The sequence below is a fragment of the Bactrocera tryoni genome, chromosome 3 (assembly GCF_016617805.1).
Source record: "Bactrocera tryoni isolate S06 chromosome 3, CSIRO_BtryS06_freeze2, whole genome shotgun sequence".
Lineage (NCBI taxonomy): Eukaryota > Metazoa > Arthropoda > Insecta > Diptera > Tephritidae > Bactrocera > Bactrocera tryoni.
In genome coordinates this window covers 63961554-63988290 of record NC_052501.1, presented here as the reverse complement: position 1 = coordinate 63988290, position 26737 = coordinate 63961554, and the positions used below count along the sequence as shown (strand labels likewise).

General features: G+C 35.6%; 3 protein-coding genes and 1 long non-coding RNA gene across 5 annotated transcripts; 2 read left to right on the top strand and 2 right to left on the bottom strand.

The window, feature by feature from the left end:
- Window positions 1-311: 311 nt before the first annotated feature.
- Window positions 312-13236, top strand: LOC120771588 (gustatory receptor for sugar taste 43a). Of its 2 annotated transcripts, none has more exons than XM_040099660.1 (12): window positions 312-465; window positions 527-581; window positions 9725-9857; window positions 9940-10039; window positions 10119-10181; window positions 10262-10405; window positions 10474-10602; window positions 12196-12274; window positions 12379-12571; window positions 12623-12691; window positions 12826-12915; window positions 13108-13236. In XM_040099660.1, the coding sequence occupies exons 1-12, from the start codon at window positions 312-314 to the stop codon at window positions 13168-13170; spliced, it is 1272 nt and encodes a 423-aa protein (XP_039955594.1). In that variant the 3' UTR covers window positions 13171-13236. The 2 variants fall into 2 exon arrangements, with proteins under 2 accessions (XP_039955594.1, XP_039955593.1); XM_040099659.1 differs by having other exon boundaries at window positions 9713-9857; window positions 10262-10409; window positions 10484-10602.
- LOC120771589 lies at window positions 12059-12667 on the bottom strand. The gene is made up of 2 exons (XR_005704982.1): window positions 12343-12667; window positions 12059-12284 (listed from the first exon to the last, which is right to left on the bottom strand). It is a non-coding gene; the product is annotated as an uncharacterized LOC120771589 (long non-coding RNA).
- Window positions 13237-14073: 837 nt separating the features above from the next.
- On the bottom strand, window positions 14074-18571 carry LOC120771257 (putative pre-mRNA-splicing factor ATP-dependent RNA helicase PRP1). The gene is made up of 7 exons (XM_040099174.1): window positions 18371-18571; window positions 17484-18277; window positions 16957-17430; window positions 16623-16886; window positions 15279-15401; window positions 14861-15214; window positions 14074-14785 (listed from the first exon to the last, which is right to left on the bottom strand). The coding sequence occupies exons 1-7, from the start codon at window positions 18421-18423 to the stop codon at window positions 14658-14660; spliced, it is 2190 nt and encodes a 729-aa protein (XP_039955108.1). The 5' UTR covers window positions 18424-18571; the 3' UTR covers window positions 14074-14657.
- A 1485-nt stretch (window positions 18572-20056) lies between these two features.
- LOC120771559 (kinesin-like protein costa) lies at window positions 20057-24668 on the top strand. The gene is made up of 4 exons (XM_040099621.1): window positions 20057-20796; window positions 20849-21596; window positions 21662-22113; window positions 22178-24668. Exons 1-4 carry the CDS (start codon window positions 20193-20195, stop codon window positions 24088-24090), a joined length of 3717 nt encoding a protein of 1238 aa, XP_039955555.1. The 5' UTR covers window positions 20057-20192; the 3' UTR covers window positions 24091-24668.
- The last annotated feature ends 2069 nt before the right edge of the window (window positions 24669-26737 follow it).

Below are 26737 nucleotides of genomic sequence, written 5' to 3'. Positions count from 1 at the left end.
AATATTTACCAGATTGTAAAATAAATTTTTTTTTAACAAATTGTCACAGCGAGTGCAGTTGGGAATTGCCAGCGACACGAAATTCACCACCTCAACATACGAAAACTCAATCAGTGCGACACAGTAAGGCTGAACGTGCGGAAGTGAGACTAACTTGAAGAACTACAAATTATATACTTCACCGAAAATAACCGATTAAAATAGCTTGTTGGATAATTTGTAGTGTTGTTGTTTTCAAAAATTATCAAAAGTTAAAGTGTTTCAAACAAATAAAATTATATTTTCAAAAAGCAAAAGTTTTCAAACTAATTATGGAAATCACCGAGCCGACACTGTGCATTTACTATGTGAGCAAAGCTTTGGCGCTGGCGCCATTCTCGGTACGCCGAAACTCGAAGGGTGTGTTGGATATTCGACGCAGCGTCATGTTCTCGGTTTATTCCGCCTCATTGTGCTTGCTAATGGGTAAATTGTCTTCATTGAATGTGGAAAAATTTTTGAATTTTATTGTGACGAATTTTTCTAGTCTTTTTGACCTATCAGGGACTTTTGTTCGATGCAAATTCGCAGATGCCAGTGCGGTAAGTATAACTGTAATACTGTGTATATTTTAAATATATCTTGTAGTTTGGTTTTTTGTTCTTGCTCACCTAGTTTTATAAATATGTAGAAAGTACTGTAGAAGCTTGGTCTTTGCTGACTTAATATCATTGTCGTAGTTTAATGCGTCCGTACTTCCTTTGGAAGAACAGCGTTTACTTTCTTTCTGCTCGTAAAAGTTATGTTGAAGTCCTATATTTTTAAACAATTTTTATTTGAAAAATTTATATACACTCCTCGTCCAAAAATTAGACATCACGTACTTGCATTGGAATTAGTTAAAAAACTTCGAAGATAATATTCAAAAGATTTGATTTTTTTAAATTGTGCTTTTCAAACATTTTCTTACGGCACCTTAATATAGAAAGTGGCCTCTTGGTCACTAGGATAGAAGAGCTTAAAGTAATTAATTTTTTTAGGGAAGAACAATTATTTTTTTGGGAGTGTAAATATTTGTCTTAAAAAGAAATAATTCTCCGTAATTCGTATTGTTTTCTTTGTTTGTAAAAACTTCATACAAGGTGCGTTCCAAAGTAAACAGGACTTAAAAAAAACAGAACAAATGGTTTTTTGGGTAAAATCAATTTATTTTATTCAAAATAGTCTCCTTCTGCTTCAATACAGCTTTTTGTACGGTCCAAAAGCATGTCGAACGAGTGTTTTAGCTGATTGGCCGGTATGGCCGCCAGTATGCCGGTGCAAGCCTTTTGAATGGCCTCTACGTCTGCATAACGCTTTCATTTCATGGGCAAATGCATTTTTCGAAAAGGAAGAAGTCGCACGGTGCCATATCAGGTGGATACGGGCAGTATTTAATGGTTAAATTGTGATTTTTGACCAAATAATCGGTCATAAGCGTCGATCGCCAACTTTCACCTTCGCGATATTCGCCGTGCACACACCTTTTCGTAAGCCCAAATGTTCGGTCAAAATGCGATAAATCGATGTTTTGGAGATGTTCAATTCCATTTTCATGAATTTCAATGATGATTTTTTTTATTGGTCCACATGTTGATCGTCATTTATAATATGTCCTCACGACCACTTTGAAAGTAAAAGTTTTACCAATTTTAAAACAAAATTTAATGTTGGCTCTTTGTTCGAAGTTCATTTTCGCACCGATTACACAAACATACTGACACTTAAAACGCAATAACTTCACTTCCAATCAATGAAATATCATGAAATTCTCTCTGGACAATCGATGAAGATGACAGATTCTAACGCATCACCAGGGGCGCTATATTCAAAAAGTCCTCTTTACTTTGGAATGCACCTTGTATATCCGATTCTTTATTGAATGATAGAGAGATAGAGTTGTAAAACATATCTCAATTTAACAAATTAATATCTATGAAGTGGACTTTGAAAACAGTTTCGAATGTCTTTTAAAAATTAGATTTTTGTTGCGCCAAAATTAAAATTTTCATGCAATCGAAAAACTAGAGAACTGTTGTTTAGCGAAACATTTAAAAAAGAAGCAGAAAAACTAAAGCGGTCCGATGATTTTTCTTCGAATTTGAACAAGAAAGATAATATTCGGGCATACTAATGTGGGCAAAAAATAGTACGACTTTTTAATTAAAATTCGCGCAAATACTAGGATGGTATGCCTATCTGTGCCAAATGTTATATCAAAATAATCATAATTTTTTAGTATACACCTGTCTTTCCGAAGTCTGAAGTGGAGTTATTTAACAAAGAAGTTCCATTAAATTTTATGTGCGGAATCAAATTTCCGCTTCCGAACATTCAGAATGTTGGAAAAGGCCCTCGGTGATAATTGTTTGTCGCTAGCAAGTGTTGCTGTTTGGTACAAATTATTCAAAGAAGTTCGAGAACACGTTGCCGACGAACCACGTCCAGGACAGCCAAAAACATCAACTGATGATCAACACGTCAATAAAATAAAGGAATTGGTACTTGAGCTTCGACGATGAACAGTCATAGCCCTTACTCGCCTTGATGGAATATCGGGAGGATCAATTTGAATGATCAGTGAAAGCGCGATTGGTTCCCAAATCACAAAATTTTTTCGAAATACAGCGTCGCGTTAACGTCTCTAAATGAATGTTTTTCCACTGCCATGATGTCGTGATAAGTCTTAAATCTGCTCAGTAACAGACAATCAAACGGCCGAATATTGTGGCAAAGGTGAGCCGAAGCCGAAAAACACGTCAAAGAAGGTCAAAAATAAAGGCTATATATGATGCTCTCCGAATTCCTCTCAACCGGCCAAACAGTCAACAAGGAATACTATTTAAGTGTTAGGTGTCGTTTGCACTAAGCTATTCGTTAAAAGAGGCCGGAATTACAGCCCGACAACTCTTGGTTTTTGCACCACGACAATACACCATCAAATTTGAATACATTCATTCACGTTTAATCGTTATGCACATTAAAGATTATTCTGGAAATTGGCTTTTGTTTCGAGCATTGGAAAAACGTTGTCACAAATGTATTTGGACTAAAGAGGTTTACTTTGAGGAGACGACACCTATTTTGAAGAATAAATTAAGAAATAATTTTAAAATTATAAACAAAGTCTTACTATTTTTTGTTCATAGTAGTACTCCAGCAATTTTCAAAATCTAAGCCAGAGGCATATATTCTTGTATGTGATACCAAAATTTTATACTAAAAACATTGTGACAGAATTCAATACGAAATATGAATGGATTGCAATCAAATTTGGAAACATATTAACTTATACTAAAGTCTTAGACTCACTTAGTTTCATTACTACAATTTGCTTCAGGTCCCAGAAACGGCATTTCAAGCTCCTTGCGTACAGCTGCATACGAAATCACTGGTTTTCAGAAAAGGCAAAAGAACAGCTGGTACGATGAGGAGTGTCGTGGCAATCGACCACAACACGTGCAGGATGAGATAGATTCCGAGAGCTAAAGAGAGCAGCACGACGCATTTGAAGACAAAAAAAGAGAGAGGCCAAAATGCGTGAGTATGCAGGCGACTAACAGAAGGCTTCAAGACCGGGGCATACTCTCGTAGAGCATACTGAAATTATCGAGGGAACACTTCTTCAGCCTGCTGAACGGCAGTGAAAGTATGAACCCGATTCACCAACCGATGACGATAGAGCGGACGTTCCATTGTCCGACCATGAAGAAGTTCGTGTAGCAATTACCCGCATGAAGAACAACAAAGCGGCGGGGACCCATGGATTACCGGCCGAGCTATTCAAACACGGTGGCGAAAAACTGATAAGAAGAATGTATCAGCTTTTTTGTAGAATATGGTCAGACGAAAGCATGCCCAACGATTGGAATTTAAGTGTGCTCTGCCCAATCCACAAAAAGGGAGACCCCACAATCTGCGCAACTACCGTGGGAAAGTCCTCCTCGTCATCGCATATAATTTTCAATCGAGGTTATTATGTGAAAGATTAAAGCTCATCGTCAACAAACTGATTGGACCTTATCAGTGTGGCTCTAGGCCTGGAAAATCAACAACTGACCAGATACTGACTAGATAGGGCAGGACGAAATATCTCCTGTCATCATAGAAACAGTCGTCGTACTCGTGACTAGGCTTCCAAGTCACTGTTGACAATCATAACTTCGTAGTCGTAGATAATTGGAACAGCAATAACAATTCCAGTCTCAATATCCAACGCTGAATAACTCTTGGCAACTCTTGCTGCTTCCTACTGAGTAGGCAATGGAAAAGTAAAGTCCTCTCTCGACGAACAAAGACTAAACTCTATAAGTCACTCATTATTTCTGTCCTGCTATGTGGTACAGAGGTATGGACGATGACAACATCTGATGAGTCGACGGTACGAGTTTTCGAGAGAAAAATACTGCGAAAGATTTATGGTTCTTGCCTTGGCCACTTCGAATATCGCATTCGATGGAACGATGTGCTGTATGAGATATACGACGACATTGACATAGTTCAGCCCTAACTAGGTCATGTCGTCCGAATGGACGAAGACACTCCAGCTCTGAAAGTATTCGACACAGTACTCGCAGAGGAAGAGGAACACCTTCACTGTGTTGAAAAGACCAGGAGGAGAAGGAACTGGGTTCGCATGGAATTTCCAATTGGCACCACGAAAAGAAGAAACGACTGGCGCACTGTTGTTAACTCGGCTATAACCTCGTAAACGGTTTCTACGCTAGTAAATAAGAAGAAAGTAAGGTCTGCTAAAATAAACGAAAATCATTCCACTTATGTATGTAGTACATGGGAATTGGAGTAATTCGTGGACCGATTTTACACATTTTCGGCATTAAGCTATATAAATAATATATATCCAGTGTTATGCGTGGTGTGTTCGGAAGCTAAAGATAATTTTAAAACTTCTGGCTTACTTTATCCGTAGCAGTCGTTAAGATTAGACCTGTAACAAGCCTTCCCAGCTTTCGTATTTGTGTGACCTTTTCCTATTTCCAAAAATACTAAAGAGAACCTTAAAAGTAGTCGTTTTACAAGATAGATGAAAATCGCTAAAAAATTAATCCCAAAAATCGATTTTGAGAAATATTTCGTCGATTGGAAGAAGTGCTGGCATTACTGCATAATATCGAATGTGGACTATTTTGAAGACGACAACATTAGAGTAAACAAATGATTAAAGTTTGTTTTTTCAAATAACGAAAACTCCACTTATTTTTTTGGACACACTTCCTATATGCACTTACTTTTCCTATGGTATCTTACATAGTGACCGATTAGTACGGTTTAAAGCCAACCAAGTTTGCAATTCTTGTATTGGGTAAAGTGCATTATTATCAGAAATTTATTCCTTCGAATTTCAATGATATACGTATCTCACAGATTGGCCGATAATTTCTGTAAAAAACCAGCCATTGACACTAGTATCCACATATTCCTTACCAGAGGATTTGAAATATTATGATGCAATCTTTACAATTCTATGAATCGTGATGAAATACCTCAAACACACCAATTGGGCAAAGTTTTATCCCGATATTTTCATTGGAAATGAGGGAGTTCTTCTAAAAGTTGGCGGTGACCCATTGCCCAATTTTTACACATTTTTCAAATTCCAAACTAAGAAAAATACAAAAACAGTATTTTTTCCAAATTGTTTATTAGGTGTGCTTCTTATTTTTTTTCTATGCCACCGAATCTCTTAATCTTTAGTTTTGAAACTTTGCTTTATTTGCATATTTCAATTCGATTTTACTAGTGACTGAATTAAGTCTAGTTTGACATTGACATTCCAAAAAGCTCAAAATAATAACCTTTTCTCTTTTCCTTTTAGTAAATAGAGCAGTTTATTGAAGAAAAAATATGCGGCTCTAACCTATGACCAGCAGCGTAGATGCATGAATTAATTAAGAATTCAATTGTTCGATTTGGCTATGTCCGTGTGTCTGCTGTGGTTAAAACCCAAATCGACTTTAACCTGGGAAGAACTGACTTTGTCAGTCGAATGAGGAGTTGCATTGCAGACCGGATGCCGGACCCAAAAGTATGGCAGAGGGTTTTAGATGAACCTCGAGCCCTCCCTGCAAGGTGGTTAGTATGTCCATGCCACACTGCCGATTGGTACTGAAAATCCAAGCACGATCCCACGTAAAACACATTGACAGTTGTCCGTCTGTCTGTATATATACGAACTAGTCTCTCAGTTTTTAAGATATCGTTTTGAAATTTTGTAAACATCATTTTCTCTTCAAGAAGCTGCTCATTTGTCGGAACTGCCGATATCGGACCACTATAGCATATAACTGTCATACAAACTGAACGATCGGAATCAAGTTCTTGTATCAAGTTCTTGATAATGTATCTTCATAAAAGTTCGCACAAGTTATTTTCTAAGATAATAATATAATATACGAAGAAATTGTTCAGATCGACTGCTGCCATACAAACTGAACGATCGGAATCTAGTGCTGGTATGGAAAACTTTTCCATTTGATAAGATATATTCACGAAATTTGGTATGAGTTATTGTTCATAGAAATAATATAATCTCCGAAAAAAATTGTTCAGATCGGCTTAGCATATAGCTTCCATACAAACTGGAAAGAAATGCACCTGTGAAGGGTATATTAGCTTCGGTGAAGCCGAAGTTAACGTTTTTTACCATTTCTAAATCTTCTTATTTATTGGCGGAGACACCGCTTACGCGCCAGTCGTCTTTCCTTTTCACTATTTGGCCCCAATTGGGGATTCCAGATCCTTCTGCCGGCAGGTACTGCGTTAAATACTTTCAGAGCTGGAGTGTTTTCGTTCATTCGGACAACATGACTCAGTCAGCGTAGCCGCTATCTATTGATTCGCTGAACTTTTTCAATGTTGCTGTATATCTCGTACAGCTTATCGTCCAATCGACTGCGGTACTCGCCGTTGCCAATGCGCAAATTACCATTAATTTGCCACAAAACCTTTCTCTCGAACACTTCTAAGGCCGACTCATCAGATCATGTCATTGTCCATGCCTCCGCGCCTTATAACAGGACGGGAAAATGAGCGACTTATAGAATTTGGTCTTCGTTCGTCAAGAGAGGACTTTGCTTTTCAATCGCCTCCTCAGTCCAAAGTAGCACCTGTTGGCAAGAGTGATTCTGCGTTGGATTTCAAGGCTGATATTGTTGTGTTGGTGTTGATGCTGGTTCTACTATGAACGAAATTATCTAATACTTCAAAGTTATCTCTGTCAACAGTGACTTGCGATGCCTGTTTGTTTGATGACATGAGGTATTTTGTCTTGTCCTCGTTCACAACTAGACCCATAAGCTTCGCTTCCTTAACCAGTCTGGAGAAAGCAGAACTAACGGCGCGGTCGTTGAGGCCAATCGTACGCCAGCAGTTGTACAGTCTTATAGAAGAGGGTACTTTCTGTATTTAGATCTGCAGCTCTAATTATTTTCTCGAATTGTAGATTGAAGAAGTCGCACGAAAGGGATCGCCTTGTCTGAAACTTCGTTTGATATCGAACGGCTCGGAGAGGTCCTTCCCAATTGTGAGCTTTTGGCGTTGCTCAACGTCGTACGGCTATCTATTAGAGGTCAAATCCAGAAGTTACACTATCACTTCCTTGTGATTATTGACGTGCGTTTCTTTTGCTCAGAGTACTTTTCTCACTTGCGTGAAGTTCTACACATGGTTCTTTTCTCAATAAAATAAATTCATATTAATAAGTCTTTTAGGGATTTTTTGGATATGAAACACTTGTATAATCTCTTTTTGAATCTTGATTTGTATTCTGAAAAGTGAAAGAATCAATTAAAATTTAAAATTGTGTTATATGGGAAGTAGGCGTCGCAGTTGTCCGATTATGCCCATCTACGAATCGCCTTCTTTTTTTGTGAAGGAGCATGGGTACCAAGTTTCATCAAGATATCTTCATTTTTACTCAAGTTACAGCTTTCACGGACGGACGGACAGACAAACAGTCATTCAACCGGATTTTAACTCTATATCTATCTTGATTAGTTTTAGGTGATTCAACCGTTAGGTGAACAAAAATATTATACTCTGTAGCAACATGTTACAAGAGTATAAAAAGAACGATTTAAACCATCGGCAATGAAGATGTTAATAAATGGTATGTACGCTATAAGCTTCTTTGCACTCGTAGTTGAGAAGTTTCAGTTTTAGTAGTAATACTAATATCGTAAATATATAAAGTCTACTTAGTAGAAAGAAATCCATTACTTTCCATGCAAGAATCTGATTTTAACCCATCAGTTTGTATTTCGGCTATATGGATGCTATATTGAGCGATGACATATTGGTCCGATCTGACAAATTTTACAGAGAGCGCACTATTGCCTTGGACAATAACAGAAGTCAAATTTCGGCAAGATATTTTGTCAAATAAAAAAAATCTAGACAGAAACTTAATTTTGAGATCGATATCACAAAAACTAAGGACTAGTTCAAATATGTTATATATAGACAGAAAGGTAGAGGGACATAGCAGCAGCTCGTCACGACGATCATTTATATATATACTTTATAGGGTCTCCGTCGTTTCCTTCTGGGTGTTACAAACTTTGTGGCCACTATTCAGAGTATAAAAAGGCGAAACCGCAAGCCAGGCAACCAAAAATTTTAATAGGATTATTGATTATGATACTATAAAAGACAATCACGCAATTCGTCTACTCTGTTTCGTTAACTTTGATGTTAAAGATGCACTACGTTCTGGAAGGCTATTTGTCGAAAATATCGATAAAAGTCCGACTGTCATGTAACACTGTTTTTAGTGCCCATGAGCTAAAAAAAGATCGAAATCATTTAAATAAGAGTCGAAATAAAAGTAAACTCGGAGTATGGCTGCCACACGAGTTAATGTAAAAAAAAAAAAACCTGATGAATTGAATTTCTCTCTGCGAACCGCTGCTGAATCACGATTTATTTGCAAAAAAGTGTGTCTTTAGTGGCAACGTCAGCGATAATCGTCGTCGTCGAATTGCGGAGAACTCGCGCATACGGTAGATAAGCAAGGACTGACGGTCAGAAAGGTTTTGGTATGAGTTTAGTGGGATTGGCAGGGAATCATCTACTATTATTGGAATTGTGTGACATCAGGACCACGCCAGGACACACACACATCGTTATTGACCCGCCAGAAGCTGCTGGAGCTTGATTGGGAGGTTGTTATGCATTAACCGAACCTACCGCCATGTGATCCTATTTCTCCTCCTGGCGTGCGATTTTGTCAATGAAAAACTCACATCAAGAGAAGATTGTAAAAATCGGCTGTCCCAGTTTTTTGTCAATAGAGACGATGGTTGCTATGAGAGGGGTCTTATAAATTTACTTTCAAAATGATATGAAATTACAAACAAAGTACAAAGGGAACTAAATCGAAACATTCTATGGGCAGACCTTCAATTTAATACAAATACTATACTGGATTTCTTTTTACTAGACCCTATAAATGTATATATCCATTAACGCTATCTTAGTACTTGTAGTTGCAACATTAACTCTGTAGATATGTATGTAATAAAGAAAAATTTGATCTATTACCTATGAAAACTTCCATTCTATATAAACTTTGACTCTTCTTTCTCTTTTTTCCGCCACTTCTTTTCACTGCTAACAACAAAACTGCCACGTCTAATGCACCATTACTTGAAATGTCAAAATTCATCAAATATAGCCCATCTTTTAGAATGAAATCAGCCACATCGAAAGTGGTCACAGCCTTAGATGTTTCGGTTGTGGTGTTCGCGTGTTCGGCAGGAGTCGGTTGTGGCTTGTGGGGATATCGCGCAACGCGTGAGCTAAACACGCGACTGAGAAAGGTAAGTGCGAAAAAAATTTATATATTTATCATCAATATTTAATTTTATGTGCATAATTAAAAGTATTTTCGTATATATGTAGGTCGATGATTCGTTGCATTCATTTTCCAATTTTAAACGAGATCGCATATTGGCGATATTAATGCTGGGCCTACCGTTAATAGCAATCACATCGATTTTAGGTATTCCAATATTTCAAATTTTGTTTTTTAATTTAACAATTTAACGATTTATTGCTTTATGTTATTTACAAATTTGTAGGATTGGACCTCTCGACTTGGCTACGTTTTGCCATTGAAATGAGAACGCCCACAGATGATACGGGTAATTTTAAATCATAAATTTTTTTATTTTTTAAAACTTATTTTTTTTTTTTTTTAATTTTATTAATTTTTATATTGTAGAGCTTAATGTACAATGGTACATACCCTTTTATAGTCTCTACTTCATATTAACGGGCTTGCAAATCAATTTTGCCAATACCGCGTTTGGTCTGGGTAGACGTTTTCGGCGTCTAAATGTGATGTTGAGAAATAGTTTTCTAAAAGGTTGGTACTTAGAATTAAAAATATCAATACAAAATTCACAAATTTACATAAAACTCTTATTTTAACAGATGCTGATAGCAGCCAAAAGTACGTTCCCTTAAAACCATTAATCACAACTGTGAAAGTGGTGTCGCAGCATCCGTTAGCTTTACACCAAAGTCTATCAAAATTGACCCATGTTCCAGTTCAAGACTCAGGTAAATTTTATGCAAGCTTTTTCAATGAAATGGAGCGTCATAGTGGAAAACTTATAATTTATATCACTTCCAATCAGATAAAATGAAATTAAATAACAATAATAAAAAGTGGAAAAAGCATATCACGTTAACCCCTTTCTCATCACTATGAAATGACAAATCTGAATTATATTAATAACTTAATCAATATAGAAAACAAAATCATATATAAACAACAACCACATTCGAAACTCCCTGACTCATCCGGTGAAACATGAAATTGACTTTCAACTCTGGTCAATTGGTCATGCCTCCTCTGATCCGAAGAAGTGCGCGGGCTACTTCGGACGGCAAATATAAATATATTGCACCCTTCGTCGGACAGTGTTAAAAGATGTGTTATCTGACGCTTACCCAAAACGCCAAATGAACGCTACTAGAAGATTTTGAACAATCCATGCTTTCTCAAGGGCACAAGAGATGAACCTTGGATAATCTTGTCGGTCGTCAATCATCCGTAATATTTCGAGGTCAAAATACAACATGAATACAAATTAACCAGGGGGTTCCGCATGGTGGTGTTCTCTCCCCGCTACTGTTTAACTTTTACATTTCGAAATTCCCCCAAATAACAGAGGGATTTTTCTACTTGCAGTTATCTGCTTGGTATGGAACCGTGTGCCATGAACATCAAGAGAGCCTTCTTTCAATGCGTCGACGAGGTACAGCAATATACCGATTTAATTCCGGACGAGACAGACTTCAGACAAGCACTGAACGCCATTCACCGTGGAGTCATTAACACCTTCATTGACTCTCTCCCAGTAAATGGCGTCCTGGGAATCGAATTAGTATTCATCGCAGACCGTGAGCTCGAATTGCGGTGTAAGTTCGAAGTGAACGTCGCTCAACTTCCTTTTCGGTATTGTAGTAGATTCCTACCCAAAAGAGATAAACATTTGTTCTACAAGCGGATAGTCCTCGCCAACACTAACTAGATCTATTCATGTCTCCACTGCCGTTGCTTATAAAGCGTCTACTAAACCATGTTTAATGGTAGAAATTGTTGATTAAGATGTGGGAAACGAGCTGTATTAGCAGAATAAGTCCACCCATTTCCATTTCCACAATAAGTTAAATCTTTTACTGGAACGCTGAGGTCGGCGATAAGACTTAAACTCACAAGTAAAAAGGGTGGAAATAACGTAACAGCAACTAATGCCGAGTCATTTACTTAGAATAATTTATAAAAACAAAATCCTATAAAATAAAATAAAAAAATTAAATGAAAAGAATCCGTGTACAGTGAAATCTCCCATAAGCGGACATTGGCAGGACCAACCTTTCTGTCTTCTAATAAATTGTCCTTTATAAACAACAAAAATGTTGGTACCGGTCAATGTGCAAGGTTAATGGAGATTTTCCGCTTAATTGAGCTTTCTTTGTATATTTAATTAAAATAAAAAGTCAAACAAAGTGCAAAATGAAGTATTTTTTTTTTTTGATTTTGTCATAAGCAAACCAAAAAGTAAAATCCATTAAATACACAGATTAAAAAATTATATAATTATTTTGCTTAAACTTAATTCATACATATTTTCTTTATATACACAGCTAAGAATAAAGTCGCCTTACTAAGATTGCTTGAAGAAACCCACGAGTCTTTGGGCAAATGCATGCGCTTAGTATCCAAGTGAGTTTTACTTAAATTAGCTTCTATTAAAGAATAATTACGCGTAGTAACAGTTTTCATAACCTCACCTCCTAAAATCTTCAAAACCCTTCAATATTCAACAGTTCCCATGGCGTGGCAGTGCTCTTCATATTGGTCTCCTGCCTGCTGCACTTGGTCGCCACTTCATATTTCCTCTTTTTGGAGTTGCTAAGTAAAAAGGACAGCGGCATGGTGTGGTTGCAAGTGTTGTGGATTATCTTTCATTCGCTGCGCTTAATATTAGTCGTTGAGCCATGTCATTTGGCAACCGTAGAGGTAGGTAAATATTTATAATTGCATACTTATTATTCAATTTTCACATTTCAGTCCAAAAAGACCATACAAATAGTGTGCGAAATTGAGCGTAAAATTCACGATCCAATATTGACCGAGGAGGTAGGTGAAAATCACATACATAAGTTCACATGCAAAATAAATTGACAGCAAATAAACAGCTTGCATGCAATTAATTGACACTTGTACAATTATTGCGCAGTATTAAACAAATTTGCTTGCTCATTCAAACACAGGTGAAAAAGTTTTGGCAACAATTACTTGTGGTGGATGTGGAATTTTCGGCGAGTGGTCTTTGTCGTGTTAACCGAACGCTACTAACTTCGGTGCGTACATATAACTGTGTGTATATGTATGTATGTGCATAAAAGGATAAACTAAGCAAATAGTACAATTCAAAGAAAACTCGCTTGTTATAAAATATTGTTGCTTATATAAATTACTGTGTGAAAATTAGTTTATCCTTTTACCATACATTTTTGAAGTTTCATCAATAACATTTTATTCTATAATTCCAGTTCAGCTCGGCTATTTGCACATATCTCGTAATACTCATACAATTTCAAAACACCAATGGCTAAACTGTTTGAGAAGTATTTTGATATATAGTAAATAAATATTATTTTAAAATAACTAATAAAAATTTGTTTTCTGGTGTAAATATTGGATAATTTCACGAATGACAAATCAAATTGAAACCCTACCAGCAAATATTTATATCAAATTTAGATTTTAAATTTTTAATTCCAATTTTAAAATTTTAATTCAGATTTTGATTTAAAAATTGGATTTTGTGATTAGAAATTTAATTTTTAATATGACTAAGGAAGAATTATATTGAAAATTACATTTTTTGATTTAATTTAGATTTATAATTTTTAAATTATCCATTATAAAAATAATATTTTTATTTTGTAGATTATTTAGAAGTTAGATAACTAATCTCAAAATGAGAATTAGAAATTGAAAATTTAATTTTAAATTCCAAAATCGAAATTAAAAATTTATTGCTTGTGATTAATTTTTTTAAAATTAATTTAATAAAAAAAATTGAAAATTTAACTTTTAAATCCCAACATCTTCGATCAAGAATTGATAAAATATTGTAAAAATATTTGAATGTGTTAGTTTGCAGATGACAGCTCTTCAGTTTCAAATGGTAGAACACGAAGTGGCAAATGCGAAAAAACATACATTCCAAAACTATTTCTTTGTTTGTGATCAAAATTTTTTCTCTATTCGGTATTTGGGACCCATTTTTTTCTAATTTTCAATCCGGCTTTTAAGATTATTTTTTTTATTTTACAATCCCATTTTGGATTAAACTTTTTTTCAATTCAGCATTTCAGAATAATTTGTTTTATTATATTTAAATAAAGATTTTAGAGATTACAAAACAAGAAAAAAAAAATAAATAAATACAAATATATAAAAATTAAATTAAAAAAATTAAAAAAAAAATAAAAAAAAGAAAGAAAACAAAATACTTTAATAGTTATTATTTTATTATAGCGCATTATTTGCAAAACTAAATATCTGCAGTAAAAGTCACACAATTTCCATCCTTATCCATATATGTATGTATATTTGCTACTGCTAAACGCAATTCATTCAGATAAAATTCATTAAATGACAGTTAGTTCTGCGATATTAGAAATATATGTATATAGTAGTCGAAAATTGCATCATTAACCATATTTTACATGAATCGTTTATTTTATATGTATGTCTATAAGTATATATGTAAGCTCTTGCTATTCATATTTTTTAATTTGCAAACTTCAAATCACGTGATACGACATTTCAGTGCATATTAATAAAATTTTACGCTTTGATAAGAAAATCAAACGCGCATTTATTGTTGTTATTAAAATTATTAAAGAACTGTGGACGCAGATATTATTTGTCAGTTCAAAATTGTAATAAAATTGTTGCGAAAAACTAATTTATCAAACTATATGTGTATGCAATCAAACAAATTGTTGTTTATAGTAACTTAGAGATAACAATGAAATAAAAGGCAAAACTTTCGGAATTGTAATTGGCGCATGTTGCGGCAGCGTTTAAATTAAAATCCCTTTTGAAACTGCTTTGACTCGAGGCGCTGCTGCAGCATTTCCAGTTGTCTTTTTGCTTCGCATTGTGGAAAGTTTGTCATTTCGTAGTATTGTGGCGCTAAAGTGAGCAGCCATTCCGCTGAAAGCGTATTTAAAAGTTTATATGGGTGTTATTGATATTTCCCCAAGAAAATGTATGGAAAATTTAACTTACGTTTAATATCCGTAACTGTGCGTATATAATTCTTCGTCGTCAATACGAATTCATTATAGATTACCCAATCGGGTTTATGATCCAAACATGTAGACGGATGCAACTGCACATTTTGATTGTCTTTAATGGTCAAATAGTGGCCGGTACGTTCCAAATGAGCGACCTGCATGAAAAAGCCCTGCACCAACGCTTTGCGTATGTTGACATAATAGTCTTTGGATGTAAATTCTGTGCTGCTGCGTTTCAAATTGAAACGATCCATTATACGTGCGAGTTGTTGACGCACATTATCGGCTGATTTCAATGAACGGAAATTTATAAAATTCTCATAAGACCAATTGGGGTCTTCACCACCTAAATAATACAATTGATTTATTTATGAATTAAAGGAAATAGTATATAATTTAGTTCAACTTACTCTGTTTAAAAGCATGATAGACATTCAATAATGTCAAGTGATCACCATCGATATGAGCGAAACGCATCTTTGCCTCGTCGGCAGCCTTCTTAGCCTCATTCGGTCGCACAAAGCATTGCGGCACTGTCATTGTGCGGTGAGGCGAGAGTATAATAGTAAGAGTGTAGAAAGGAAGAGAGAGAAAAGTGGTTTGGTTTTGGGTTGGCGGCGTCACGTATCCATTGAACGCGGCACAATCCCACACAAACGCAGTTGAGTTATGTTTCACAGCAAATTTGATGATTGAAGGAGAGTCCTATTTTGCTTTACTAATTTTCGTATTTAATTTCGAGCAAAATTCTTCAATTTTTATTACATTTTTTTTTAAGAATTTCATATGATTGCAAACTTTTGCTGATAATCTTCGAATATTGCGATTTTAAAGCAATTTTTCAGTAAATTACGTAATTGGCCCCTAAAGACAATGCCTAAATTGGCAAATGAAATTGCGTTTTGGTTGAGTAATTTTGTCGTGAGTTTCAAGAGCGATTTTTTTATACAAATGCACACAATACGCACACACTATTTAAACCTTTAACAATTATTTAAAATTTAAAGCTACTAATTCACTATATTAAAAATTTAAGTAAAGAGTAAAGTGAATTTTAGTAACAAATTAACATTAATTTTTTCGCAATAATTATTTAGTCTACAGCACATTATGTTTAAAATAAATTTTATATGCAAGTTTGTGAGTGCTGTTTTAAACTTAACTTCGAACATTATCTTCGAAATTTTGAACTTGAAATAGGAAAAAAACACAAGTAATTTGCAGTGCTGAAGAGAAGAATGGTTTAAAGTTGTAATATCGCTCGTGAAACTGTTTTCAGTGGTGAATGCAAAAGACAAATGAATTGATAAAATTTTTCTTTTGCATTATAACTATAAATAAGTATTTAGCAACAGTGGAAAATATCTGTCAGTTCGTTAGTCTATAACAATGTCAAAATAAATATCTATATAAGTTAGAAAAAATATCCTGCTTAGCTAAAATTTCAATTTCAAATTTTCCTTCAAAATTAAATCCTAACTTAAAGTGGTAGTAACAAGCATTATGAAGCAAAAAAGTTTGTGCGCAAAATATTAATAGCATATTGAATTATCCTGAACTCAAGACTTTCTGAACCTCAATATATTAGAAGCTAAAAAGTTATTGTGCAATTTTTCCCTCCCCTACATATGATCACTTATCACTTGAAAAAGATTATAATAATCCTTCCAAAAAAATTAACTACCTGTTTGGTTTTAAATAATAACAAATAAAAATATAAAGCACGTATTTGGTATTTATACGCGCATTCTCACCCGACAGCATTGCCGTTATTGAGAGTATCTCATTCGAGCAATTATGTTGACAGCTGGCTATTAACATTTTTGCCAACTGTGGATCCAATGGAAATTCAGACATGACGGCACCCAAATCGGTAAGATTGCCATCATCATCCAAAGCTGCTAAGTAATTAAGCAATTCCAAAGCACGCATAAGTGTTTCCGGTGCAGGTGGATCCATAAAATCGAAGTGCACTAAATCATCAATACCAAGCTTCTTCAATTGTAAAACCACAGTACCTAGAATAATATGCAGAATGCCTTATATACTTTGTTCAATAAAATTAATTTTCCCAATAGTAATGTTCACCTAAATTTGAACGCAATATTTCCGGGTAGGTATTATCCTGCATTTCATTTTTATAAGCCTTTTCAGTGTATAATCGGAAGCATTTTCCTGGTCGTGTTCGCCCAGCACGACCAGCACGTTGTTGTGCCGAAGCTTTAGATATAGCGGAAATAAGTAAACTCTCTACACGTATACGGGGGTTGTAGACTTTCTGTTTCGCAAATCCTGGATCAATCACGAAAACAACACCATCAATGGTAAGCGATGTTTCAGCAATATTGGTGGATACAACAACTTTACGTCCGATGGCTCCGTTAGCATTGCGCGGTGGGGCAGGCTCAAAAATACGTTGTTGTAAATTTGGCGGCAAAGTTGAGTAAAGTGGTATGCATTTAAGTTCGCCAATATCTGAACCCAAGTTGTCAGTTTCACGTTTAATGCGTTTGCATGCTTCTTCTATTTCTTCCTGACCAGTTAAAAACATCAATATATCACCTGAAATTTGTTTAAGAGTTAGCCAGAAAACTTCAATTGTCTAATTTGTTTACCTTCAATATCTTCGCACATATGTATTTGTATTACTGTACGTATGGCTGCTTCTAAATAATCACGTTCGGGTTCGGGTGTATAGAAAATTTCTACTGGATGTGTACGACCCGGTACGTTCATTAAGGGTGCATTGTCGAAATACTGTTGAAATTTGCCGGCATCTAATGTGGCGGACATCACTACTAATTTCAAATCATTTCTTTGCCTTATAACTTCTTTCAGTACACCCATTAAAATATCTGTTGCCAATGTACGTTCGTGAGCCTCATCCAACAATATAACCTGATATTGTTCCAACATGGGATCAGACATAGCCTCACGCAACAACATACCGTCAGTCATGTATTTGAGTACGGTTTTGGCAGATGAGCAATCCTCAAAACGAATAGAATATCCTACTTCTTCGCCAAGTCCTACGTCCATTTCTTCCGAAACACGCTGTGCCACAGACATTGCTGCCACACGACGTGGTTGTGTACAAGCGACACCCTTTTTACCTTTCGTCAGAGCAAACTCAACGCACCATTGTGGGATTTGTGTAGTTTTACCGGAACCAGTTTCTCCCACTAAAACTATACATTGATGTTCGTTTAATAAACGCATAAAGTCAGCTTGATATTCAAAAACTGGTAGCGTAATTCGTTTTTTATAAAGGTTAAAGTAGCGCTGTGTATAGGGTTTCATATTGTAGGGATTTATAGCACCCGGCTGGCGCGTGGCACCAACTACATTGCCGGTAATGGGCGCAACTGTAGAGGCATTAGCAAACGTTGTCGAGGATGGATCATAATCCCTTTGATTAAAAAAATTAGATATATATTAAATGAGATATGCAAACTCTATTTAAATTGCGCCTATTCCACGATTGCATGTGTGTATCACTTACTTTTTCGCCTTCGAATTGTAGGTTTCACCGACTTCTATACGCCTTTTCGACATTTTAAAACAGTGCTACGTGCCTTAGATGGTGGTAAATTACAAGTTTTTGAGTATTGCAAGCACTATTAAACGTATAAAAACGAATTCAGAAAGCAAATTGCACGCGAAAAACACGCGTTTAACGTTTAATATTCACCTTTTGCAGCAAATAAAAGAAAACGAAGTTGGCCGTAAATAACCGATAGGAGCAGAGTTGCACTGTTAGTATTATATTAACATGGGAATATAACAGCCCTATTCTGAGAAAACCTCACAACTGGTTTATTTTGTGAGATTATTTTTGCTCAAACCTCACAAGCAAAAGGCACAAAACACTCACCACATGAGTTGAAAACAATCAAAACAAAATAAAGTAATGGACAATCAAGAAAAGTAAATAATTTCGCAAATTTATTGAATTTGGTGGATATATAATAATTTTATTTATTTTTAAAATTTCAAAATGTGGAAGAACGATTTAGGAGCAGCGACAACATTCTTCTTCTTCTTAATTGGCGTAGACACCGCTTACGCGATTATAGCCGAGTTAACAACAGCGCGCCAGTCGTTTCTTCTTTTCGCTACGTGGCGCCAATTGGATATTCCAAGCGAAGCCAGGTCCTTCTCCACTTGGTCCTTCCAACGGAGTGGAGGTCTTCCTCTTCCTCTGCTTCCCCCGACGGGTACTGCGTCGAATACTTTCAGAGCTGGAGTGTTTTCATCCATCCAGACAACATGACCTAGCCAGCGTAGCCGTTGTCTTTTAATTCGCTGAACTATGTCAATGTCGTCGTATATCTCGTACAGCTCATCGTTCCATCGAATGCGATATTCGCCGTGGCCAATGCGCAAAGGACCATAAATCTTTCGCGGAACCTTTCTCTCGAAAACTCGTAACGTCGACTCATCGGTTGCTGTCATCGCCCAACCCTCTGCACCATATAGCAGGACGGGAATTATGAGCGACTTATAGAGTTTAGCTTTTGTTCGTCGAGAGAGGACTTTACTTCTCAATTCCCTACTCAGTCCGACGTAGCACCTGTTGGCAAGAGCAATCCTGCGCTGGATTTCCAGGCTGACATTGTTTGTGATGTTTACGCTGGTTCCAAGATAGACGAAATTATCTACTACTTCAAAGTTATGACTGTCAACAGTGACGTGAGAGTCAAGTCGCGAGTGCGACGACTGTTTGTTTGATGACAGGAGATATTTCGTTTTGCCCTCGTTCAATGCCAGGAACATTACAGCATATTATTTAAACATAAATACATTTTTATTCGCCCATTTATTAAATAAAACATACATACAAATTTACAAATAAAATCTTGTCCAAATTATTTAAACATAAATATGTATAATTATTTTTAATCATAATGAAGTAAAATGTTCAAAGACATCACAAATTAGTGACGTAATTGTAAGCATTTGTGCTTTTGAAATCACCTCAGCATACGGAAAACCTCAGTAATCTCAAAAACCTTACAATAGAGAGGGTGGTGATGTTTGTGAGGGCACGAGAATTGGGCTGTAAATTGTAAACATGCCATAAGTTATGAATTTGGCATCACTGGTGCCATTATGAAGTGTTGCCTATGTAACACAAAGCGAGTAAAATCCATACAACACTGATTTCAGACTGGAAAAACAGAAAATTTTATTGTGAGCTAGCTGTGAAAATTGCTTATAAAATATAAAATTGTTAAATAATAGCAAGATAATTTGTGAATTAACATGTACCATCAACGTTGCAATAATTTGGCATAATTGAGTGTACATTCAGTGCATCGAATATGATGGAAATTCCGATACAAGTTGCTGTCCGTATCTACCCCTGCTTACCACCGGCTGTAACGACACCACTACTATCAGCTGGCAATGTTGTAGATACGCAATCCATTTTAGGGGCTGATGAACATTCGCAAATAACAACGCAAAAAGATGACAATGGGAATTTTAATGCTAATGAAAATGCTAGAGATAAAGGTCCCATAAACTTGCAAAATGAACCTAACAGAGCTGAGGCCAACATTTATGTGCAAGCCATTCCAATGACTGCACCGGGATTCCTAAACACCGCACCCACTGCTTTGCCTGGTCAAATAGACAACGGCATTGCCGCTGGTTTAATGCAAGTAGGACCGCATTCATTTCCCGTGACTCATGCTCTATCTATGGATTGCACACAAAGTCAAATTTACCATCAGACCGTATTTCCTTTGATTAGTTTGTTTATGGAAGGATTCGATGCCTCTGTTGTAACATATGGGCAAAGAGGAACTGGTAAAACATACACACTTTACGGACCTGGTTTGGAGTGTGTGTATAGTGAGTCCGAACAGGGCGTGGTGCAAAGATGTGTACGCGAAATATTTTCCCATATGGCCAACCATCCAGGTAAATTTTGAAATGGTGCAAAAGATTTTTTAAATAATATAGATTTTTTTAGAACGTACTTATGCTATAAATATCGGTTGGGTGGAGATAACCGACGATGCTATTCATGATTTATTGGGTGTGGGCAATGTTCATTGCAATAGTATAACAGATGTTTTTCATTGGTTACAAATTGGCTTGAATGCCAAACAGTCTTCTAACAATAACAGTAACGACGATTTATCTATAAGCCATACCCTTTTTACGCTTACACTCGAACAACAATGGGTTTCAAAAGAAGGTCTCATACAACACCGTCTTTCAACAGCAAGTTTCTCCGATTTATGTGGCACTGATCGTGTATTCATGTTGAATGCGTTAGATCAAACGGCAAGCTTACCCAAGGATGTGGGTTTGCAAACATTGGAGCGGGTAGTAAACACACTTACTGATCCAGCACTCATGTATGGTTCTAATGGCAATATACCTTATAATCAAACGACATTGACTACATTATTGAAAGACTCATTTGGTGGCCGCGCACAAACTTTACTTATTTTATGTGTTTCGCCACTGGAGCGAGATTGCAATGAAACAATCTGCAATTTACAATTTGCCTTCAAAGTACAATGTGTCAGAAATTATGTTATTATGAACACATTTTCGGACGATAATACACCCATCTCTCCCGAAGCAATAATGCCCGAATTGCCTGGAGGCGGTGGTCCTGGTATACCAGTGGGAGCAGATACATTCGGATTACAGTTTGCTGCAAGTCAGTGGTACAAATTGGTATCCAATGCCGAAGGGTTGTTCTCAAAGTAAATAATGAATAAAAAAGACAAACATTTGTATTACCGATTGATAATTAATAATTAATCCACAGATTGGCTGCTTCAAATGCTGTGACTGAGTTGGACAAAGAACAAATTGAGGAGTGGCTTTTTCTCAAGCAAGAATGTGAGGAATGTTTAAGCTCTGCTGAAGCTATACGCTCACAGAAGCAACTAGGACCCATACAAGAAGCCGAAGAGCCTGAAGAGGTTGTTAGCGATCCCGAAACTTCATTTCAACAGAATTCGGATAATGAATCGGACTGTGAGTCACAACGACCTGATTTGATGGAAAAATTAGAAACGCTTATGGAGGAGTTACGCATAAAAACAGATACTTTAATAGAAGAAAAATATAAAGAATTTATACAAAACCAACCAAAAGCTGTAATGGAAAGTCAGGAGAGCGCAAGACGAAAGGAGTCAGCTCAGAGCTTAGAGTTAGTGTTGAGCGAACAACGTCAACCTAGTGAAAAATTAGATGAACGCAAGCCATCCATGGGAGGTATGTTGTTAAGTCTAATTTTCTCAATTATTTTGCTTTTAGACTTTACTTTTGCAACGTCTAGGTCGACGTAGATCGATACAGCCCGGAGCCACTCTATCAAGTGCTGAGATCGCAATGCTCAACCGCGTGGCTTCGCGTGAACAGACAGCACCAAAAGCATCCGACGACTTTCTTGAGAGTTCAGGTGACCTGCAGAATGCAGCACAATTACGCGCTGTAATTAATTCGCCACTGGAAAACGTACAAAAGAAATTGCGCAAATTGGTCACAGATATCGAAGCGCGCCAACGGCAAATAGAGGAAGTAGAACAAACAATGCAGTTGAAACAAAATATTATAACGGAACTGGTGAAAAATAGTGACACACGCTCCACAGCCAAACAACGTTTCCATAAGAAGAAATCCAAACTTGAGTCTGAGTATGAAAAGACTAAAAAACAGTTGGCTAAAGCCATAGTCCAGGGTAAGGATAAGTCTGAGATCGAACGCTTGCGCGCTTTAATCGCACACATAGAACAGCGGTTGCAAGATCTCGCCTCAATGAAGCATATCGCCGGCGAGAGTGGACAAAAGGTAAAGAAATTACAACAATCTCTGCATGAATCCAAAAAACTCATCGACGAGCTACAAAAGAAATTGAAGAAAGATCGTAAGCAACGCGAACAGTTAGAGCACGAGTTGAAAGTGCTCAAAGAGAAAGAAAACACGCAGAGCGCCAACAGCAAAGCGCTTGTGAAGCTAGATGGCAACTTGAATACAGTCGAAGATGCCGAGCGGGGTAAGAATCTGAAAGAGGTGCAAGCAAGAATCTCACATTTAGATCATGTGTTACGTGAGAAATCGGAGAATTTGGAACAGTATGGCGACAATGCCGAAGGCACAGGTGAAAAGGAGGGTCTGCGACATGAAATACGCAATCTGCGACGCACACGTGACCACTTACTCGAACAACGCTGCGCGCTCGATCGTAAATTAAAGCGCGACAAAGTGCTATCCCAACGCGAGGAGCGCAAGCTACTCGAATGCGATGAGGCTATCGAAGCCATCGATGCAGCAATTGAATTCAAGAATGAACTTATCTGCGGCCACAAATCCATCGATACCAGCGAACGCTTGCAACGTGAGAAAGGCGAACAGATGCTCATGGCGCGTCTTAATAAACTATCGCCGGAAGAAATGCGCACGCTGTTGTATAAGTATTTCATAAAGGTAATAGATTTGCGCGACTCTTCGCGTCAGCTGGAAGTGCAGTTAATGCAGTTGGAACGCGAACGCGATGCTTGGGAGTGGAAGGAACGGGTGCTTTCGAATGCAGTGCGGCAGGCGCGTCTAGAGGGTGAACGTAACGCCGTACTATTGCAGCGGCAACATGAAATGAAACTCACATTAATGTTACGTCATCTCGCTGAAGAGACCTCTGCCTCGGCATCGGCTAGTTCGTTGAATTTCAGTGATGCACAACAACAGCAACAACAACGTTACTTGCGTCCTACACACCTTGCGCTAGCCCATCAACAACAGCTGCACACAGCTGGCGGCGCTATTAACACAACATCGCCATACTCCGACTCTGATCTCGAGCTAGAATTTTACAAGCCCACCGTACCAGTGAGTGGTAAAATTTTGAAGCCACCTAAACATGGTGAAATGGAAATATGTCCGCTACCCGATGCTCTGGCCAAATATAAGCCCTTGGAAAAATTCAAAGAAAAGGAACGCGAGTCTAAGAACAAACTATTTGCCAAATTTCAAGTGCTCACACGTTATGCCGGTCAATCTGTGACTGCCGCAGCGGCTGGCTGTGCTGCTGACGAGCAGACCGGCGGTAGCAGTAGCCGTAAAAAGGATAAGGATCAATTAGCAGCGGCCATACCACAAGAGAATTTAAAACGCTTAATATCAACACCTCCCGCCACGAAAGTGACGCGTCAGAAAAATAAGATTATAATACAGGATGCAACACGCAAAAATTAGTAAGCATTGAAGTATGTTATTTACTTTTATATCTCAATATACGTGTATACATGCATATACACATAGGGCTGAGTAGAGAGCAAGTAAGAAGTATATGAAAATAATTGTAACAATTATTTACTACAGCTTTCGATTTTTTGATCATGTATAAAGTTGTATTATCTAAACACATGTTAATTATATGTTTTTTGGTAGCTATCGATAAACTTTTTGGTTGTCACAAACGCGGTATAAATCACGTAAATATTCCTATGTGCCAGGTGCTTTTGCACTTGTTAATAATTTAATTATTTGTTTAAAATGTATGTATTATTCGACTAGTATAGAGCATATGGCAGGTGCTATAGGCGAAATAAACTTCAGGTACTTTTAAAATATTATGCAATGAAAATTTCGCAAAGAAATGCGTTAGAAAAGAGAGGTCTTTGATTTTGCGAAATGAATTTAATTTTTATGTTCTTAATATTGTATTTGTAATCATTGTGCTGTTTTATTTTTATAGGAATTAGATGTGCTTTTTGTGCAAAATTATTCAAAAAAGTTTGAATTTATGGTTTTGTTGCTCTAAGAAATAAAGTAAAATTTTCTCAATGTGGTAGTTAAGCAAAATAATGTTTAACGAATAATATTTACAATATTATTATACATTTAGTTATTTACATAGGTTTTTTGCGATATAATTTTTCTTTTAATATCTTATTTTATTTTATTTTATTATTAATATTTAGTGTTATAATATTTTATTTCTTTATTTTTTTTGTATTTTGTGTAAATTGATTTTTGTGTCTCTTTATTTTATTGCAGCGACTTTAATTATTTCCTTAAATGTTATTTATATAAATTAGCAATGCAAAAATTTTCTAAATGTCATATTCAAAAGTTTACTTTTTAAAATTTCCAAAAATTTTATTGAGAAATAGTTTGTGTATAGTATTATAATTGCTTTATTTTTAATTTAATCAATATTAATAACTAAAAAGTCTTCTTTTCTTTCATTATTAATTTTGGTTGTTATTTTTTTAATAAAAATTATATTACTTTAGTTTTAGTTACTTTTTATGTTGTATTGAAATTATTCTGTTCATGAATTACAAAAATTGCCGTTAGTTGACAAGAGTGATAATTTTTTTTGTTTTTTTTTTGTTTTTTTTTGTTTTTTTTTTTTTTTTTGTTTTTTTTTTTGTTTTTTTTTTTTTACCTTAAAGAGAGTATATTAAGTTTGTGAGGAAGTTTGAAGCTCCCAGAACGAAACATTTGCTATTATTCAGGTTAAATATTTCATTTTCGTTTTCCAAACAAATAATGTAATAAATTGTTTCGTAGTGCTTTGTGCCGAAATTGTACGTGATACCGAATTTTTAAATACAATGAAAACAATTCGTAATCATTTAATTTTTGTTTTTGTAATTTTTATTATTGTATTTTTTTTGTTATAAATTGTAATTTCTTTGTTACATATATTATTCCCATAACTAAAAAAATATGGAGTTTACAATGTTGACTAAAACTCAATACTCACATTTATTATAAACTAAAAATATGTATTTGAAATTATATACACAAATAAATGACAATTAATTTTTTTCCTCATATATGGTTCTATAGAAAAAACGATTAATTCCATGGTAGCTATTTTTCCTGCCTAGATTAAGTAGACACCTACATACATACAAACATTTTTATGTAACTAATTTAATAATAATTTAAGACTCAATTTTGTACACATACTTTTAAAAGTTAACTTCATAGTGTCATAATCATAGCATTATAGCATATAGCTTCCGATTATATTAAGAAAAACTATTTTAAGTTCGAAAACTTAATAATGTGCTAATTTAATATAATTTCTTACTTTTAAGACAACTAAGTATTAATTACTATAAATTCATATATTGCTCATATAAGCAAAACGACACGATGTGAAGCGAAGCGAATAAATGAAAAATGAAAGAAGAAGTCACGATGTAATACTCAAACCCACTTAATGGCATTTAAGCAATTTCTCGTCTATGTAGTATATGTAATGTAGTCTATATTGCACACAAGCCCGCACACACATACACACACCTACACTTAAGTAAAAAATGTGTTTAGAAAAGTTGTATTCGAAATATATATAGTAAAAGACACTTTTGATACCCCCAAATTTATGAAATTGTGTTAACAATAAAATATATTATTATATATTTTTACTATTACGTTAACAATTTCCTCGAAAAGAGTTGAAAAGACATTTTATTTATTTTTATATATCGTACATATTTAGAAGTCATCGCATTCTTCTCTATAAATCACAAATCTTATCTGAAACTAAAATTTATTAGACGCACCACTACAAGCCAGCAATTATTTTCCCATAAACAAATATTGATTGTATTAAGAAAACTATATATACAAATTAAATATCAATTAAATGCCATATTATATTACAAATATACAGAAATATTCATAAATATTAACAAGTTAAATAAATATTGCAATAATATGTAGAAACTAAATTATTTAATATCTGAAATTTGCATGAAAATTGTCACAGGTAAGTTTATGTTGTTGTTGTAGTGGCAGAAAACATCACCTAAGTATATGTATGTATATTTTTGGAGAACGCTGCCGATTTCACACTTTTGTGCCGGTTTAACTTGCAAAC